Source organism: Petaurus breviceps, unplaced genomic scaffold (assembly GCF_028583685.1).
Source record: "Petaurus breviceps papuanus isolate PSGF00001 unplaced genomic scaffold, PetGlider_PUasm1.0 185, whole genome shotgun sequence".
Taxonomy (NCBI): domain Eukaryota; kingdom Metazoa; phylum Chordata; class Mammalia; order Diprotodontia; family Petauridae; genus Petaurus; species Petaurus breviceps.
Genome location: NW_027185797.1, coordinates 4,573,628 through 4,591,622, shown reverse-complemented (window position 1 = coordinate 4,591,622; position 17,995 = coordinate 4,573,628). Strand labels below are relative to the sequence as shown.

At 43.2% G+C, this 17,995-nt stretch overlaps 1 protein-coding gene across 1 annotated transcript in view; it reads left to right on the top strand.

Annotated features, from left to right (window-relative positions):
- Positions 1 to 17,995, top strand: part of BFSP2 (beaded filament structural protein 2) — a 62,402-nt gene that overhangs the window by 19,167 nt on the left and 25,240 nt on the right. Inside the window, exons 2-3 of the mRNA XM_069088298.1 lie at positions 14,661 to 14,743; positions 16,704 to 16,860. Of these exons, the coding sequence (XP_068944399.1) occupies positions 14,661 to 14,743; positions 16,704 to 16,860 (240 nt within the window). The remainder of the gene's footprint in view (positions 1 to 14,660; positions 14,744 to 16,703; positions 16,861 to 17,995) is intronic.

Genomic DNA, 17,995 nt, shown 5'->3' with positions numbered 1-17,995 from the left:
ATAATGAGTATTTAAATAGTATGTTAAGGTTTGCAAAGTTCTTCACATATGTTAGATCATTTGTTTAAATACCACCCAGAAGAAGAAGATACACTGGGACCTTCTCTTTATAATCTGTGATGCCTCAACCTTCCTATTTTCCCCTTTCCTCCTTTGTTTAGAACTGTCACACACAAAAGCCAAAAACCTTGTGATTGATCCCTGCTCGAGCGGGGTGGTCCCCGGTCCTAGCTGCTCTAACCAGGACACACATGCCTGGGCTCAGACCCAAGTCATCAGGCATCTCCGGTTGACACTTGAGAGCTGAGCTGCAGGAGGAGAGAGCAGCCCTTTCTGGGCTTGGCTTTTTAAGTGAATTTGGTGCTTGAAAAAAAAAAAACCTACTTGAAGCTGAATTCTTTAGCCTAATCTAATTCAGCAACTCCTTTGGGAAAGCTGCTGCATAGTCTCCATTGTCCCCTTCAGCAAGGCTCCTGACTGATACCTTGCCTGAGCGCCCACGTGGCCGATTCTTAGATGACCTAAAAGCCTGGAGTCAGGAAGACTCAACTTTATGAGTTCAAATCCAGCCTCAGACATGTACTAGTTGTGTGACCCTGGGCAAGTCACTTAACCCTGTTAGCCTCAGTTTCCTTTTCTGGAAAATGATCTGGAGAATGAAATGGCTAACTCCAGTACTTTACCAAGAAAACCCCAATTTGGCCATGAAGAGTCAGACATGAGTGAGGCAAACAGGGTCAAGTGACTTGTCCAGGGTCACACAGCTAATAGTGCCCAAGGTCAGATCTGAATTCAAGAGGATGAATCTTTCCAATTCCAGCCAGGTGTACTATTCACTGCACCACCTAGCTGCCCTTGATGACAAACAATTTATTAAGCACCTACCAAGTTCTAGGCACTGTGCTGAGCTCTGAGGGATAAAAAAAAAGCAGTCCCTGACTTCAAGGAGTTACAATCTAATGGGGAGACAACTGCAAACAAATAAATACAAAGCAAGCCATGTACAGGATGAATAGGAAATAATTCATTATTTCCTATACATAATTCCTGTTTTCTTTTTTCCTATTCCTATTAATTCCCATTATTATTTCCTATCATAATTCTTTGACAGAGGGAGATGCTGGAATGGGGAGGGGTTGGGGAAGGCTTCCTGGAGAAGGTGGGATTTTGGTTGGGACTTAAAGGAAGCCGGGAAGTCAGCAGTCAGAGCAGAGTCACTTTCCGCCTGTGTGATCTTGGACTGTTCTTCCCCTCCCTAGGCTTCACTTTTCTCCTCTGTAAAATCAGAGAATGGGACCAGGTGGTCTCTCCAGTCCCTGCCAGTTCTAAATCCTCCAATGAAGATGGCTCTGTTTCACCATGGTTACCACCAGCAGATCGCAGCTGCTCCCCCATTTCCCCTTAAGCACAAGGAAATTTTATACCCCAAGACAGACCAGTGATTTCTGGCCAGATGGCTTTTTTCATTCCGCTGCCCGCACTGGGGAGAGACAGATTCTTCAGAGACTTCTCAATTATCTCAGCCTTTGCTGCTCTCTGCCAAATCATTATGATCTTGGACAAATCACTTCCTTCCTCTGACCTGTGACCTCATCTGTAAAATAAGGGAATTGGACAGGGGGCTCTGAGGGCCCCTCCAGCCCCATGGTCTATGACTCTATTCTTGCCTCCAGGGACAGGCTTCATTTTTTTGGAGGAGGAGAGGTAGTATCCAGATTAATCAATTTCCTTGTCCTTCGAAGCCCTGCTCAGTGACATGGTAGTTAAATTAAGGTTAGAGGACAGTCTTCTCATTGGCCTGATTCTTCATTATGACCTGTTATTGGATGGGTGCCCTCCTCTAGCCCAAATGCTCCTAGAGAAGCCAGAACAACCTTTTTCTATCATAAGATGGAAAAGAGAAAGCCCATACCTGCCCAGACATACTCTGGGATATGCCAAATGACCTCAAAAGTTGGTCATCAAGGGTGTTTATGGGTCACAGTATGGTGACAGCCTAATGATCCAAGATCATAAGTGGGTCCAAGCTGAGGATAGATGACCATTTGTCTGGGTCCCATGGTTTCTGTTTTGGCCTCTATATAGAAGACTCTCAAGTCTGTAACTCGTCCCATCTAGTACTCATAATTCCAGTCCCATATGGTTTCAGACAAAGGTATTCCATCAGGTAAGAGGTTTGCCTCGATGATATCCTGGGCCCTTGCAATTCCATCTATAATTCTATGAAGCAGTTAAGAGAGTCAGTGTTAGCCTGGTGACCTCAGGAGAAAGCTCCTTTGAGAATCAAGGAGAAGGAACAGCAGTGGCCAAGCACACTAGGAATGTCCATGGAGTGTCCTGGGTCTATCTATGTGACTTTGGGGTCTCAGTTTCCTCATTTGTAAAAAGTAACTGGACAGATGCCTTTCCAGCTTTAAAGATGGCAGTTTCTGCTTGTGTGGCCAAAGTCTCTACCAGATAGGACTCTGTGTCAAAATGCTAGGTCCTGGGTCTCCTCCCACCTGCTGTGGGGTCTCTTGGCAAGCAGAGCCACCTGCTGTCCATTAGCTGAATTACCTTGCATTCCATCCTCCAGCTGCAAAAAGCCCCTGGTAGCAAAGCCCAGATGACTGTAATCATCGCCTTTCAGGGCTCCTCCTCAGCCCAGAGCCTGGCATCTCCCACCATGCTGGGCGGGTGCAGCTGGTGTCAGAATTTCCATGACAACTCCCAATTTTCTGAGGATTGTAAGTCAACCAGAAAAATGTCATTCTGGACTGAAACTCTGCATCCATTAGGCAAGGAGTCTATTTCTGTTACTTGTCTGGGAGTGGTGAGGGGGCTTTTTCTCCTCTCTTACAAAATGTGTAATGCAGGGACCTTGCTATTTTTTCCCATTTATGGTAGTTTCATTTCATAGACTCATAGAATAAGGCGGGGGGGGGGGGGGAGGGGCCAGGGGCCGGTGTGGACTTCATTTTGCAGATAAGGCAACTTAGGCCCAGAGCGATGAAGTGATTTTGCCCAAGTTCATATACAGGCAGTGAATGAAAGAGTCAGTGTCTGAACCCAGGCCCTCTGACTCCAAATCCAGAGCTCCTTGTTTTTAAAAAGTCAGGTATCAGGGTGGCTAGGTGGCACAGTGAATAGAGCACAGGCCCTGGAGTCAGGAGGATCTGAGTTCAAATCCAGTCTCAGACACTTAACACTAACTAGCTGTGTGACCTTGGACAAGTCACTTATCCCCAGTTGCCCTACCTTCCCTTGTCTAAAAAAACAACAACAACCAGGTATTTTGGCACTTGGGCAACATCTGCATGATTATAACTTGTATTCTGTTCTATTCGTAGATTTAGTGGGGGGAGGTATCTGTGGGTCATCTCTCCCTCCTCAGACCCCAAATTCCTCAAAAGCAGGAACTTCAAAGGACAAATGTAATTGCACAGAAAAAGCCCTGATATGGGAGTCAATCTATACTTGAACTCTGGCTCAGTTTCTTGCAAGCTATATGGACTCTGGATGAGTCCCTTAACCTCTGTCTGCATCAGTGTTCTCATCTGGGGCAATGATCCCTGCTTAAGACAGCCATGGGCAGGTTGGGAGCTGCCCTTCTGTGAGGAAAACCTGTGTGGCTGAAATCACAGATCAGTTAGAGAACTGAATGAGAATCAAGTGTGCCTTGCCATACCTACTTCACATGGCTCTTGGAAGGAATTAATAATAATAATAGACAGCACTTCAAGGTTTGCAAAGTGCTTTACAAATATTGTCTCATTTTATCCTCACAACAACCCTGGAAGGCAAGTGCTTTTATTATCCCCACTTTACAGATAAGGAAACTGAGTCAAAGTCAGTGACTTGTCCAGGGTGATAAAGCAAGTATCTAAGATCATTTGAACTCATGTCTTTTTGCCTTCACATCCAGCACACCATCCAATGAGCTACTTGGGGGCCTAGAGAGAGAAAAGTCACCTGCCTGAGAGACGGATGATTGCAAATGTTTTGTAACAAATCTTAAATCGCTTTTTAAAAAAGTAGTAAACCATTTACCTGCCACAGAAGCCAAATTGGCATTGTTCATAAAACACACATTTGAGATACGTAGAGGTTGTTGTTCAGTCCTGTCTGACTCTTCATGACCTCATTTGGCTTTTGGGGGGGGGGGGGGCAAAGATACTGAAATGATTTGTCATGTCCTTCTCCAGTTCATTTTACCAATGAGGAAACAGGTAAACAGGGTAAAGTGACTTGCCCAGGGTCTCATAGATAGTAAATGCCTGAAACTGGATTTGAATTCAGGTCTTCCTGACTCCATACCTAGCACTCTAACCACTGCACTACCTAGCTGCCAAGTAAATATAGAAGAATGAAAGTTTTAAGCTTCTTTTCAATGTTCTTCTGGGAACCTCTGGCAAATGAAAATCCTTCCAGATTCTACATGTACCTTGACTTTAAGAGCCATGTATTGTAGTTGGTATATTTTTTACGTCTTCTGGGAACAAATTAATTGCAAATGTAGAGTTAGTTGTATGGTCTTGGCCAAACTGATTCATCTTCCTAGGCCTCCTTTTCCTCATTTATAAAGCAAGTGGGATTGGGCTGTGTTTGGTTCTGACTGTTGCTTCTTGACCTACATACAGGTTCGTCAGAAGTCAAGCACTCCCATCTCTTTGAGGACTTGTGATTCTCACAAAGGCTTCAGTGTAGTCAATGAAGCAGAAGTAGATGTTTCCCCTTCACCAAAAGTCTTCAAGCAGGGAGAGGTTGAATAAACACTGGGGAAGGTTGTTGAAGGAATTCTTGGGCAGGTAGGACCTGGATCTGATGAGGTTCCTTCTAACCCTGTGGTTCTATGAGTATCTTTCTAGCCCAACTCATTTGACAGAGGAGAAATTTGCACTCTTTCCTAACCTGGGTCTCAGTCTTTTCATCTGTAAAATGACACAATTGAACTAGATCTTCTCTCAGGACTCTCAGCCTTCTCTAAATCCAGAACTGAAAATAGTATTTGAGATTGGTATAACTAGGGCAGATTAGAGCAGAACTACCCATTAAATAATAGTAACTCACATTTATATAGCAATCAATCATTCAATCAACCAACAAGCAGTTATGAAGGAGTAGATAAATTTTGTAAATCTCAAAGCACTATATAAGTGCTAGCTATTAATATGATGATTGATAAGGATAATTAATGTGATTAATGACGATGACAAACACCCACAATGTTCAAGACACTGTGAGAAGTATGAGAGGACAAATGTAGAGACACAATACTCAAAACCCAAAGAACTCCCATTTTAATAGGCGGGACAACAAGCATGTCTATAAGTTTTTGCAGAATAAATAAAGAGTATAAATATTAATATTAGGTACAAACCTGGGAGACTGGAGGAATGGTGCTGCCTTTGATAGAAATAGGGAAGGTTGAAAGAGAGGAAGGGAAAGGGGAAAGAGAATGAATTTAAAGTTTACAAAGGTTTTTTTTTCTCCTCCTATTCACTTCCAGCCCATAGGAATGGCTCTGGGCTTTGAACTTCCCTCCACCCCATGAGTCATGATGAGACCTCCCCTGAAGCTGACTGCCTTGGAAGGCCAAGGTGGTTGGGAGCCACCTACCCAAAGCGTCACCTAAGTAAGGCTGCCCAGAGAGCTTGTGTTCTCGCCAGAGAACAGGGGGTACCAGCTACTACCTCAAAAAACAAGGTGCTGAATTAGGTGGAAAAAAATGTATATTCATGAACCTTTTGAGGTCAGGCCCAAGGGAAATGAACAAATGAGTGCCATCGTCTTGACAGCTTCTGACAAACCCAAGATGGGGCAGCTAGATGGTGCAGTGAATAGAGCACCGGCCCTGGAGTCGGGAGGACCTGAGTTCCAATGTGATCTCACACGCTTGATACACTTACTAGCTGTGTGACCTTGGTCAAGTCACTTAACCCCAATTGCCTTGCCTTCCCCCCTCCAAAAATAGCTCAGAAAGACAAAAAAATGGGGAGGGGGCACCTTTGGTTGTAAGTGAGAAATTATCAGCTGTGCTGTCCTTAGGATCTCAGATATTCTCCCACACTGGACTGGTCCCCATCCACTAGCTCAACCTGGGGCATCGTATTAGAAAATCAGCTAAGTTTGAACACATACTAAACATTCCATTGGGTTGTCTCAGAATCCACAGCTGCCAAAGTCAGTGTTTGCAGTGATAAATAACAGAATTATGCTTTTGATTGCAAATAATTCTCCTTTGAGAGATGGTACTTGTCTTGTGGTGAAGTTGGATCTTTAAAACTTGTGGCACGGCAGTCAGATCTATTCTTTCTCTGCTTTGTTCATTTTTTTTTCAAATGAGCCACTGGAGATCATAGAAGATGCTTTTTCAAAGCCCTGCCTGCTCAGAATGATAAGAAGTAGATTAGAGGCAAGCCCACAGAATATATTGCATGTGTCCAGGCACATCTGAAGGAAGGTCTCAAAAGAAATTGGTATTTTGTCTTTTTATTTATGTTTGTATCTTTAAAGTAAAATCCAGTTGTTCATGTTTTAAAAATTCAATTTCATTAAATTTTATTTCTAGTTTGATGAATAAAAACAATTTCCTTTATGACTGAGTATTCATTAAATCACTTTAAAATTTTGTCAGGGTATATACCCTAATGACACCCATAGAGATGGGGGTTTTGTGGGACTGAAGAGCTAGAGATCATCTGGTCTGACTGCCTTGTGTTACAGATGAAGAGCCCAAGACCCAGAGAGAGGAAATAGCTTACTTTCTAGGTCATACAAGTTTAAGTAGCAGAGCTGGGATTTGAAGTCTTGTCCTTGTGATTTCGAATTCAGCACATTTGCGGCTGAAGCACTCAATGTCCTATGAGTATTGAGGGTATTAAGGAATTGACTAGCAAGGATCTGGATTCAAATCCTCTTCCTCTTACTTCATACCCTTGAGATATCTCAAGTAAGCCATTTGACCTCTCTGTGTCTCAGTTTCCTCAACTGTTAAATAGCTTTTAATGCTACAAAATCCCCATTCATACAGATTTCTCTAGCCTACTTCTAATGATGGTAGTCAAGAACGATTTTCAAAGTTGAACCACTAGGTGGCAGGCTTCACTTATTTTAGCCTAACAGAGGCTTACACATTTCATGGCGTCCCAACCAGAGACAAAACATTGTCGTGTAATGAAGGAATGAGTGACAGGCTTCAGAGCCAGAAGGGACCTTAATGACCCTCTGGTCTGCCCCATCTCCCCACCCCCAACCCTAAATTATAGATGAAGAAACTGAAACCAGGATATAATGGGGATTTTCCCAAAGTCACCTAAGTAATAACAGAGGTAGGATTCAAACCCAAATCCTCTGATTTCAAATTCAGGGCTGTTTTCACTACCTTATATGCTATAATCCTACCCATCTTCCCCAGCATCACTCCCCCGAAGCGAACTGGTGGTTCCATGTGGCCCCTCGCTGTCTGTAGCTGTCCACACCTGCACCTGCATGCAGTTCTGCCATCTTCGGGCTACATTCTGAGGGCTAGATCAGCCTTCCCCACCCTAAACTATACGGAAACGGTGAAATCGCCTCTGCTAGTCAGAACCTTCTCAACGTCAGCACTGCAGTTCTTGGGACCTGCTCAGAATTGAAAGGACCAGGAACTGGGGAGAAGGAAGAAGGGAGGTTTGGGAGAACAGAAACCAGAGAAAATGTGGAAAGTGGAGTCATATTTGTTTGTTTTATTAAGTAAATAGCTCTTAATAAATAAGGACCTTTGTCAGTCAATGATCTGCAAAAGGGTTAAAACTTGCATTGGATTCCTGGTTGGAAAACAAAACAAAACAAAACTAGATACTTTGTCTCTCTACTCTAAGCCATCACCTAAGAGCATCTCATTCCCTTAGGATCTAGCTAAAGGATATGGTCAATTCCAAATAGTACTTGTTAATGACCCACAGTGGTTCTTTTAATCAGGAGTCAGTGCCTTTATCTGACTAGTAGCGTTCCAAGTCAATGAGGGAGATATTCAGGGGTAAGTCCAGACCCCCTCAGATCACATCTTGCTGGCAGCCATCCACTATGCCCATCATTAAGACTGACCTTCAATGATCCTGTTCAGACAGTTCCTTTTTTATCCAAACTCTGTATTTACAGCAACCTGTACTTGTGAGTCAAGCCCTGGACCTGGAGTCCAGAAACTAGGTTCAAACCTCCTTCTCTGTGCTGCAGGCAACAGGATATCCTTCATTAAGTTGGAGACAAATGGTAGAGGAGGTACCCTGTGCTGATGGAATCGGTGATCCTTCTTACATTTTACAATTCTTCCCTAGCTCCCAAGAAGTGACTTACAAGCAGTTGAAATGATATTAATGTCCAGTTTTATTTACCAGATCTAAACCAAATTTAGTTTGATGGGCTTGATGAAATTATCTATTACAGTCAATTTTGGCCTGTTTACCACAGAGTTGTTTCCCTAAGACAGCATCTCTCTGGGATGTTTTCCTTAGGAGTATGATGGGTTCATTAGCTGTTTTAACACTAAGCAGACAGATACCTAAGCACTCCAAGGCTCTTCATTACCTAGTTTGACATATGTTGTTGTCATTCACTTGTTTCAGTGGTTTCCAACTCTCCATGACCCCATTGGGGGTTTTCTTGGCAAAGATACTGGACTGGTTTGCCATTTCCTTCTCCAGCTTATTTTATAGATAAGGAAACTGAAGTTAACAGGGTCATACAGCTAGGAAGTGTCTGAGGCCAGATTTGAACTCAGAAAGATGAGTCTTCCTGACTCCAGTCCCAGCATTCTATCCACTGTGCCACCTAGCTGTCCCAAATTCTACATATGAGTGCTATTCAAATACTCAAATCGTTTATTATGTAACTACTATGTATTAAGTATGGAAAGCTAGATGACTTAGTGGATAGAATATTGTACTTAGAGTCAGGAAGACCTGAGTTCAAATCCAGCCTCAGACACTCACTGGCTGTGTGACACTAGGCAAGTCACTTAACCTTTGTTTGCCTTAATCTGGAGAAGAAAATGGCAAACCACTCCAGTCAGTATCTTTGCCATGAAAACTCCATGGGTATGGCCCATGGGGTCACAAAGAGTCAACTACAACTGAACAACAGAAAATGTGTCAGGCACTCTGCTGTGCACTGAGAATACAAAGACAAAAATGAAACAGTCCCTTCCCTTAAGGAGCTTCCATTCTAATGGAGGTGCACAGCTTGGAAAGAAACAAGGAAGTAGAAAAGTTTAACTGTAATCCTAGGATAATGCCACCTCTGGACTCACTCCCCCAACTCCTGATTTCATTAGGGATTGAACTAGAAAAACTGAACTCAAATTCTGCGACCCAGGAGAAGTCAATTAACTTCTCCATGGTTGGATGCTATGGCATCTAAAGGTTGCTTTTAACTCTAAATATAGCCCAAAAAAATACACTGGCAAAAAAAAAATGACGACAATCAAGTTGGACTTGTGCCAGGAATTCAAGGCTGATTCAACATTAAGGAGACCAATAATGTAATTAATCTTACTTGAACCTGAGAAGTAATAGGGAATATTATTAAATGTTGTTTCTTGAGCAAGAGAGTATCATGTCATACTTTAGAAACATCAGTTTGGGGGCAGCTAGGTGGCACAGTGAATAGAGCACCAGCCCTGGAGTCAGGAGGACCTGAGTTCAAATCCAGCCTCAGACACTTAACACTTACTAGTCATGTGACCTTAGGCAAGTCACTTTTAACCCCAATTGCCCTCCAAAAAGCAAAAAAATTAAAAAAATTTAAAAAAAGAAACATCAATTTGGCCGATGTGTGGAGGATGGACCAGACAAGGGAGAGGCTAGATGCAGAGGGACCAATGAGACTGATGGGAGATATCATAAAGAGTGAATTGACAAAATCCGGTAACTGATTAGATGGGAAAGGAAAGGGAAATGGATGATTTTCAGGTTGTGGCCCTGGGTGACTGGAAGAACAGGAAGCCTTAGAAACAAACACAAGGTAGGAAGAGGATCCTGTTTAGGTAGAAAGAGTTTGGTTTGGGGCTTACTGTGTTTGAGGTGACTAAAAGAAATTAAGGGAGCATGTCTAGTATGTGGCGACTGAGTACTGTGTTCCTTCTGGAGGCCCTGTTTAACATTGTTGTGATTTTCATCTTTTTTCTGATATCACCTTCATTTGATCGACATCATGGTGGAGAGGACTGGACTTGGAGTCTGGAAGGCCTGGGCTCAGAGTATGCCTCAGAAACTTGTTGACTCTATGAACCAGGGGAAGTCAATTAACTTGTCTGTTCTTTATCTGTTTCCACATGGGTAAAACAAGAAGGTTGGATTCCGTGGCATCTAAACTCTAAATTTATGAGCCTATAGTGGAGTACAAAAATCTTAGGTCAACATTGTGATTGAATAATGAGCTGGGCTCAGAGCCATGCCTAGGCTGTCTCTGACCTGATGTTAGGGGTCCCTAAGGAGTATAGAATTCAGCATCCCAAGGGAGCATTGGGCAGGGAATAAATTAGAGCGTGGGGCTCTCTCACCTGAGCACTTTTTGTATAATTAAAAACAAGGTAAAAACAGAATGACCTAAAAGGAAGTCTTAGGAGTAACAAAAGGTAGCAGTCCCAGGGAAGTTGATGGAAGCCTGGAGCTCTTTGCAGAGGCTGATGGGAAACTATGGGGAAAGAGTAGGGAGGTTTTGGTAGCATGGGTCAGACACAGTTAATATGCCAGTTGGATTAGCTTAACTATTCTTGTTACAAGGGAGAGTTCTATGGGAGAGGTATTGGGAAGGTGTGTAAATACCTATCAATGAAATATTTTTAAAAGAAATAATAATAATAACTAACATTTAGGTAGTGCCTACTATGTGCCAAGGATGGTGCTAAGGGCTTTGTGATTATTATCTCATTTGATTCTCACAGCAACCATTGGAGGTGAATGCTATTAACCACCCCCATTTTTCAGATGAGGAAAATGTGGTAAATAGCAGTTAAGTGACTTGCCCAGGGTCACATAATTAGTAAGTATCTGAAAGGGAGACTTGAATTCAGGTTTTCCTGATGACAATACGCATCTATTAAAATTTTTTTTTAAAGAAGATAAGAGAAAAGAGCAGAGACGTAAAATCACTGGAAAGGAAGACAATATTAAGGGGGGGGGAGAGTGAGATAGAACGGGAGTCAGACACACTTTAAAGGCACACTGATACAATGGGTAGAACACTTGGAGATGGGAAGACTGAGTTTGAAACTGCCTCAGACACTGTGACCCAGTCATTTCACCTATTTTAGCCTCAGTTTCCCCCCTCTGTAAAACAAGAGGGTTAGTCTATATCAGAGGTTCTTAACCTGGTGTCTGATAACTTGTTTTTAAAATTGTTCAAATAACTTTTAATGTAATTGTTTTCCTTTGTAATCTTGCATATTTCATTTTATGTATTTAAAAGATGTTATTGTGGGAAGGCTTCCATAAGCTTTAATAGACTGCCCAGGGGCCCTAGGCTCCCACATAAAAGGTTAAGAACTCTGCCCTAGAAGGCCTTGAAGGCCTCTTCCAGCTCTAAATCTATGACCCAAGGGAATTTCTGCGTTAGTAACAGATTTTTCTCTTCTCACATCCCTCTCCTAAAGAATTTCATTTTGGTTCTGATTAAGGTATTATAGAGATGATCTCCCCTTCCTTGAGATTCCCTGGCTCCACCCAAAATGGTTCCATTTGCCTGCCCCATCTACCTAGGGAGGAATAGAGGCTAAAACCATTCTTATTCTCCAAAATTCAAGGACCTGGGTTTAAATCTCAGGTCTGTGATTTCCCTCCTCAGGGCTACCTGAATCATCTATTTGGTTTTTCCCATGTGAATTACTGGGCCAATGCCCTTGAGTCGTCATAGATGCCACTGAGGAGAGTGACCTTCAGCAAGCATTTTCATTGCCATGGTTCTCCATTTCTTCATGGCAGGGGGTGACCTAGATGTCCTCTAGGAACCCTTCCAGTTCCAAATCTGTTACCCATGTTGGGATCACTGCTCTTAAACCATGGAGAATCTAGACCCTGCTACCCTCAAAGAAGGGAGTGCCATGATGGTGTCATGGAAAGAGAAATAGGTCTAAAGTGAGAGGACCAGGGTTTGAATTCCCCCCCCCCACAGGGCCTGGGAAACCCCTTCCATGCTTCAGGCTTCAGTTTCCTCCTTTTTCAAATGAGGATGTTAAATTAGATGACCTCTAGAATGCCTTCCGGTGCTCAGTCTATGATCCTGGGACAGAACATTGTTCTAGGAGCCATTTGCTAGCTGTGAGACCTTGGATAAGTCGTTTCTCTGGGACTTAGTTTCATATAAAATGAGAGGGCTGGATTAGATGATGATGATGATGATATAACATTTATGTAATATAATGATATTATAATATAAGTAGCAACTAAGTGGTATAGTAAATAGAGTGCTGGGCTTGGAGTCTGGAAGACCCAGGTTCAAATTTGGTCAGACACTTACTTAGGCAAGTCCCTTCACCCTGTTTGCCTCAGTTTCCTCATCTGTAAAATGAGCTGGAGAAGAAAATGTCAAACCACTCCAGTATCTTTACCAAGAAAACTCCAAATGAAGTTGTGAAGAGTCAGAGATGACCAAAAAATGACTGGCCAGCAATATAATAATTTATATGATATAAATGATGTAATATAATTTGTGTCATATAATGATAATTATATCATTCATCTAATGTAATGGTAATTCTATAGTTAATCTACTATAATGGTATTATCTAATTATATAATATGATGATAATTATGTCATATAATAATATAATGACAATCACATGGCACTTTAAGATTTGTAAAACATTTTCTGTTACCTCCTCTACGCCTCACAAGAGCCCTGTGAAGGAAGTGCTAGCATTATCCTCATTTTACAGATGAGGAAACTGAGGGCAAGAGAGTTGAAGTGACCTTGCCCAAGGTCACACAGCTGCCAAGGTGAGATTTGAACTCCTCTTGCCTCTAGATCCCATGATCTAAGTACTCCGCCACCCAGCTGCCTCAGAGGTCCCTTGGGCCCAGGACCCTGTGAAGGTCTCAGAGCCTCCATTCCCTGCTCCTCCAGAGCAAGCAATGAAAGGATTGGGAAGCTGTGCTGGTTTATTTTTAATCTGCTTATTTAGTGAAGAAGGGAAAGCAGCATGTGCCAGCAAACCACACTTTTGGCAAGTCGGAGCCTATAATTAGCTTTCCGAGTCGAGCTCCCATCTATTCCCAGTTGTACTATGTGCAAGCAAACTAATAAAGCCGGAATCCTGAGCAAACCCCAGTGGGTCCGAGCCTCCCTGAAGGTACATTTAGTTTGGCTTCTTCAGCCTTCAGTCAGCAGGGACAAATTCTCTGGGAAGAATACCTTGTTGTCCTGACTCAAAGGTGAGGAACTAGTCACCTCAGACCTCAAGCCAGTAACTGGAGAGGGAGGAGTCTGATGCAACCTGTTCCCTCCACAACAGTTACTAGAAGAAAAAGAGCTAGTGTTCCATTCCTGAGCACCCCCCCCCCAACCACAGTGTGTTGCACTGATGGCCAAAGGATAAGAAGGAACATGGAGTTGGGCCTCAGTTTCCCTCTCTGTAAAATGGGAAGATGAGATGCTCCTGTATCCTGGGGTCCCATAATACCCAGACTCCCCTCTCACCCTGACTCAAGCGGGACCTCATTTAGCTGTCCTAGATCCGTAGCTATGTGGCATATGTTCTTTTTTTAAGAATCACTAGCCAGCCGCCTTAAGCTGCTCATTGACTCAGCTTTGCCATTTGTGAAATGGAAATGATAGATGTCAGAGACATTGTGAGGAAGGATGAGTAAATGCCTGAAAAGCATGTTGAGCATGTCTGGAGAAGGGATTGCTAAAAATATGAAGCGCTGCTTTGCGGAGGAGGAGGGAGACGAGAGAGTTTATGTCGTGGGGAGATGGAGTGGAGCCAGGCCCAGAGACAGGCTGCTCATTATGGAGCTTCCCCACATGCTCCTTCCTCCCAGCCTTCTGTACACCGAAATCTCTTCAGGGCCTTGTGCCAGATAAACCACTCTGGAAAGCCACTGTAGGGTCTAAAATGAGGTGAAAGTCCCTGACCACATCTCCAGGGCAGATTTAGCTGCCTTTGAACCAGCTTCTAGGCAACTCATTTCATCTCTCTCTGAGCCTTATTTCCCACAATTCTATTCATAGGATCATAGAATCTCAGACTTGGAAGAAACCCCAGAGACCATCCCATTAAACCCATACCTGACTGAGAATTCCCTCTCCAATACACCCAACCAGGGGGGTCTTCCAGAATCTGCTCTCTTGAGAGGCTACTCATGACTTTTGAGGCTTCTTGACTGCCCCTTACTACCTGGGTGACTGAGGACAAGGCACTAAAACTCTGTAAGCGTCAGTTTCCTGTTCTGTAAAATGAAGACTCAGACTCAATGACCTCAGAGGTCCTTCCCAGACCTAAATCTGTGGTATATAATATTTATGCAGTCATAATATCTGCCCAACACTTTCTCCATTTGTTATAATTTTCACTAATTCACTTAAGACACATGTCTCAAGCACGCATTTGCCCACTGAGTCTGGGGGGAAATTCCATGATAGTAACAATTGTGAGAAGGCAGCAATTGTATACTCACAGACTCTAACTTGTGTATTTTTTCCAGGTGGGGGATGCAGTATTGGACAATGCCCGGCTCATGCTGCAGACTGAAAATACTCAGGCTTGCGCTGAAGATTTTAGAGAGAGGTAAGAGTCTCCTGTGGACCTTTGTCGCTGTGCCAACAGCCCTCGTCATCCACCTTGCTCTGTCCTCAAGACCACATTTTTTATATTCCTCATCAGATATTTCTTGACCAGAGGGCCAAGGGGTGCTTGGGGCTGCATGGAGAGTCACAGAATCCTGAGGCAGCTACTTCCTAACTGTGTAACCTCTCACATTCAGCCAGTCAATAAACATCGTCTACAAAGTATCAGGCATTGTGCCAAGTGCCCGGATACAGTCCCTGCCTCAAGGAGCTACAGTTTAACAGGGGGAGACAACTTGCAGACAACTTTGTACCGACTGCTATCGACAGAGAAATTGGAGATGATCAAAAGACAGAAGGTGTTAGAATTAAAGGGGCTACAGGGAAAGCTTCCTGTAGAAGGTGGGATCTTAGTTGAGACTTGGAAGAAAAAGACTGGGGAAGCCAGGAAGTGGAGATGAGGAGGAAGAGCATCCTTGACGTGGGGAAGAGTCAGGGACATGTCTGGAGTCAGGAGATGGAGGGTTTTGTGCCAGGAAATAGCAAGGAAGCCAGTATCACCAAGCAGTACACACTGGGAGGGTGTCAGGTGTAGAAAGACTGGAAAGGTAGGAAATGGGGGGCTGGACTAGAAGATGGACAGCTAGGTAGCACCTTAGTGCACAGAGCCCTGAGCCTGGAATCAGGAAGACTCATTTTTCTGAGTTCAAATCTGGCCTCAGTCACTTACTAGCTGCGTGACCCTGGGCAAGTCACGTAACCTTGTTTGCCTCAGTTTCCACATCTGTAAAATGAGCAGGAGAAGGAAATGGCAAATCACTCCAGGATCTTTGCCAAGAAAACCCCAAATGGGGTTATCAAAAGTCAGATAGGACTGAAATGTCTGAACAACAGAAGTGGAACTCCAGGCTCCCTTTCAGCTCTTACCTAGGTTAGACACAGTACTTAATCACAGAATCTCACAGCTATAAGAGAGTTCAAGGAACACATGGTCCAATCCATACCTGAACAAGACTCTTGTCTCCAGTCTATACAGCGTACAGTCACCCAGTCCAGGAAAAGTAGCAACCCACTTCCTTTCCCCTTGACTAAGAAGCTTATCAGCAAAAGAGGAAGTAAGATAGAGAGAATCTGTAACCGTACTCAATAATTTTGTGGAGAGATTTTACACGACCCAGTTCCAAAGGTGCAAGACACTCTAGTATTCCTTCACTCCCTTTCTGTTTCCCTTTTCCTTTCCCTTCCCCTTCCTTTCCTGTTTACCCTATTTGTGAGTATTCTTTTGAGACTATTTCTAGGAACAAAAAACTAAATGTTAAGAAGCAGAAATGCTTTATCAAAAGAACATTGGGTCATTTGATATGAGAAATATCAATCATCCCCCATGTATAGACAGGAGAAACTGAGGTACATTAAGTTGGCCTCAGTGCCAAGATTATGTGGAGGAGGACCCCAGACCTTAGGGGACAGTGGCAACCCACAGGGTTGCTTCTATGAAGTCCCAGAACATCACATCATAGGCTCATAGATCTAAGGGTTGGAAGGAACCTTAGAGGTCCTCTACTCTAACCCCTTCATTTTACAAATAAGGAAACTGAGTCCCACCAAGCTTAAATGACTTGCCCAAGGAGTCTGGTTGGAAGCAATGACTTAAAAGTAGTTCTCTTGACTAACCCTGAGACTTTCCTCAAAACCCAGCACTCAGACTTTAAACTCCAGGTGGAAACCACCCTTCCAAGGCCACTAACGAGACCTCAACTGTCACAACTGGAATTTGAACAAATCAAGGTGTGATGACAGCGCTGACTGTTTCTATGTATTCTAGAAAGCTGTGCTGCTGAGGGAGGGCCCCTCTTGGCTCTTCTCTGTCATGTAATTAGTGCGATGGTATCATTTATAATATGTTTTTTCTTCCCTTTGGGTTAGTTACCCAGCTGTGATGATTATTTCTTTGTCTGCAGATATGAAAATGAGCAGCCCTTCCGAAAAGCAGCTGAAGATGAAATTAACTCCCTGTATAAAGTGATTGATGATGCTAATTTGACTAAAATGGATCTAGAGAGTCAGATTGAAAGCATGAAAGGAGAACTGGCTTTTTTGTCAAGGAACCATGAGGAGGTAGGTCAGAGCTTGGGCTGTATCTGGCCACTGATCACACGTGGAGTTAGGCAACTTGAGGTTAATAATAAGGATAATAATGGCTTTGTAATAGAAGCATTGTGCAAATATTATCTCATTTTAACTATCCTGAGAGGACTATTATCCCCATTTTAGAAATTCGAAAACTAAGGTGGGCAGAAGTTAAGTGACTTGCCCAGGGTCACACAACTAGTACATGTTTCAAGTAGGTACTTTGAATGAGATAATCAAATCACTTTAAAGATAGGGAAACTGGGGCATTCAGAGGTAAAGTGACTTGGTCAAGTTAATACAACTAGTAGGTATCTGAGGGGAGATTTGAACTCAGGTCTTTCAGATTCCAGGCACGATGTTCTGTCCACTGTACCACCTAGCTACCTCTTATAAAAGGGCCTTTGATAGAGTTACATTTGATAGAGATACAAGTTACAGCCTGTATAGCTCAGAGAAATAATTGTCTAATCTGGAGGTGGTGGTTTCGAAAATTGTCTATTCCCTTCCCCTGGGCAAAACTGCATTGGACTCAAAATTACCCAGAAAGATGAATGTCTGACTGAGTGTATGGCACATAGTAGGTGCTTAGTAAATATTTACTGATTGATTGAGTTATAGGTCTAAACTAGGGGTAGGAAACCTGTGGCCTCAAGGCCATGTGTGGCCTTCTACATCCTTGGGTTCGACCTTTTAACTAAGTCCAAGTTTTACAGAACAAATCCTTTTATTAAGGGCATTTGTTCTGTGAAGTTTGGATTCCGTCAAAGGGCCACACTTGAGGACCTAAAGGGCCACATGTGGCTTCAGGGCCCCAGGCTAAACTCTAAAGCTAGGGGGACTAATTATTTTTGGATCATGGACCCCTTTGACCCAGGCTGCTGAAATCAATGGAGCTCTTCTCACTATCATGTTTTTAAATGAACAAAATAAAAGACATTGGATTACAATTATATTGAAATAGTTTTTAAAACCAAATTCACAGTTCTCTGTCTTTTTTTTCTCTCTCTCTCCCCCCTCTGTGTGTGTGTCTCTGTCTTTGTCTCTGTCTCTGTCTTTCTCTCTCTGGCTCTCTCTGTCTGGCTCTGTCTGTCTCTCTGTCTCTCTGTCTCTCTGTCTCTCT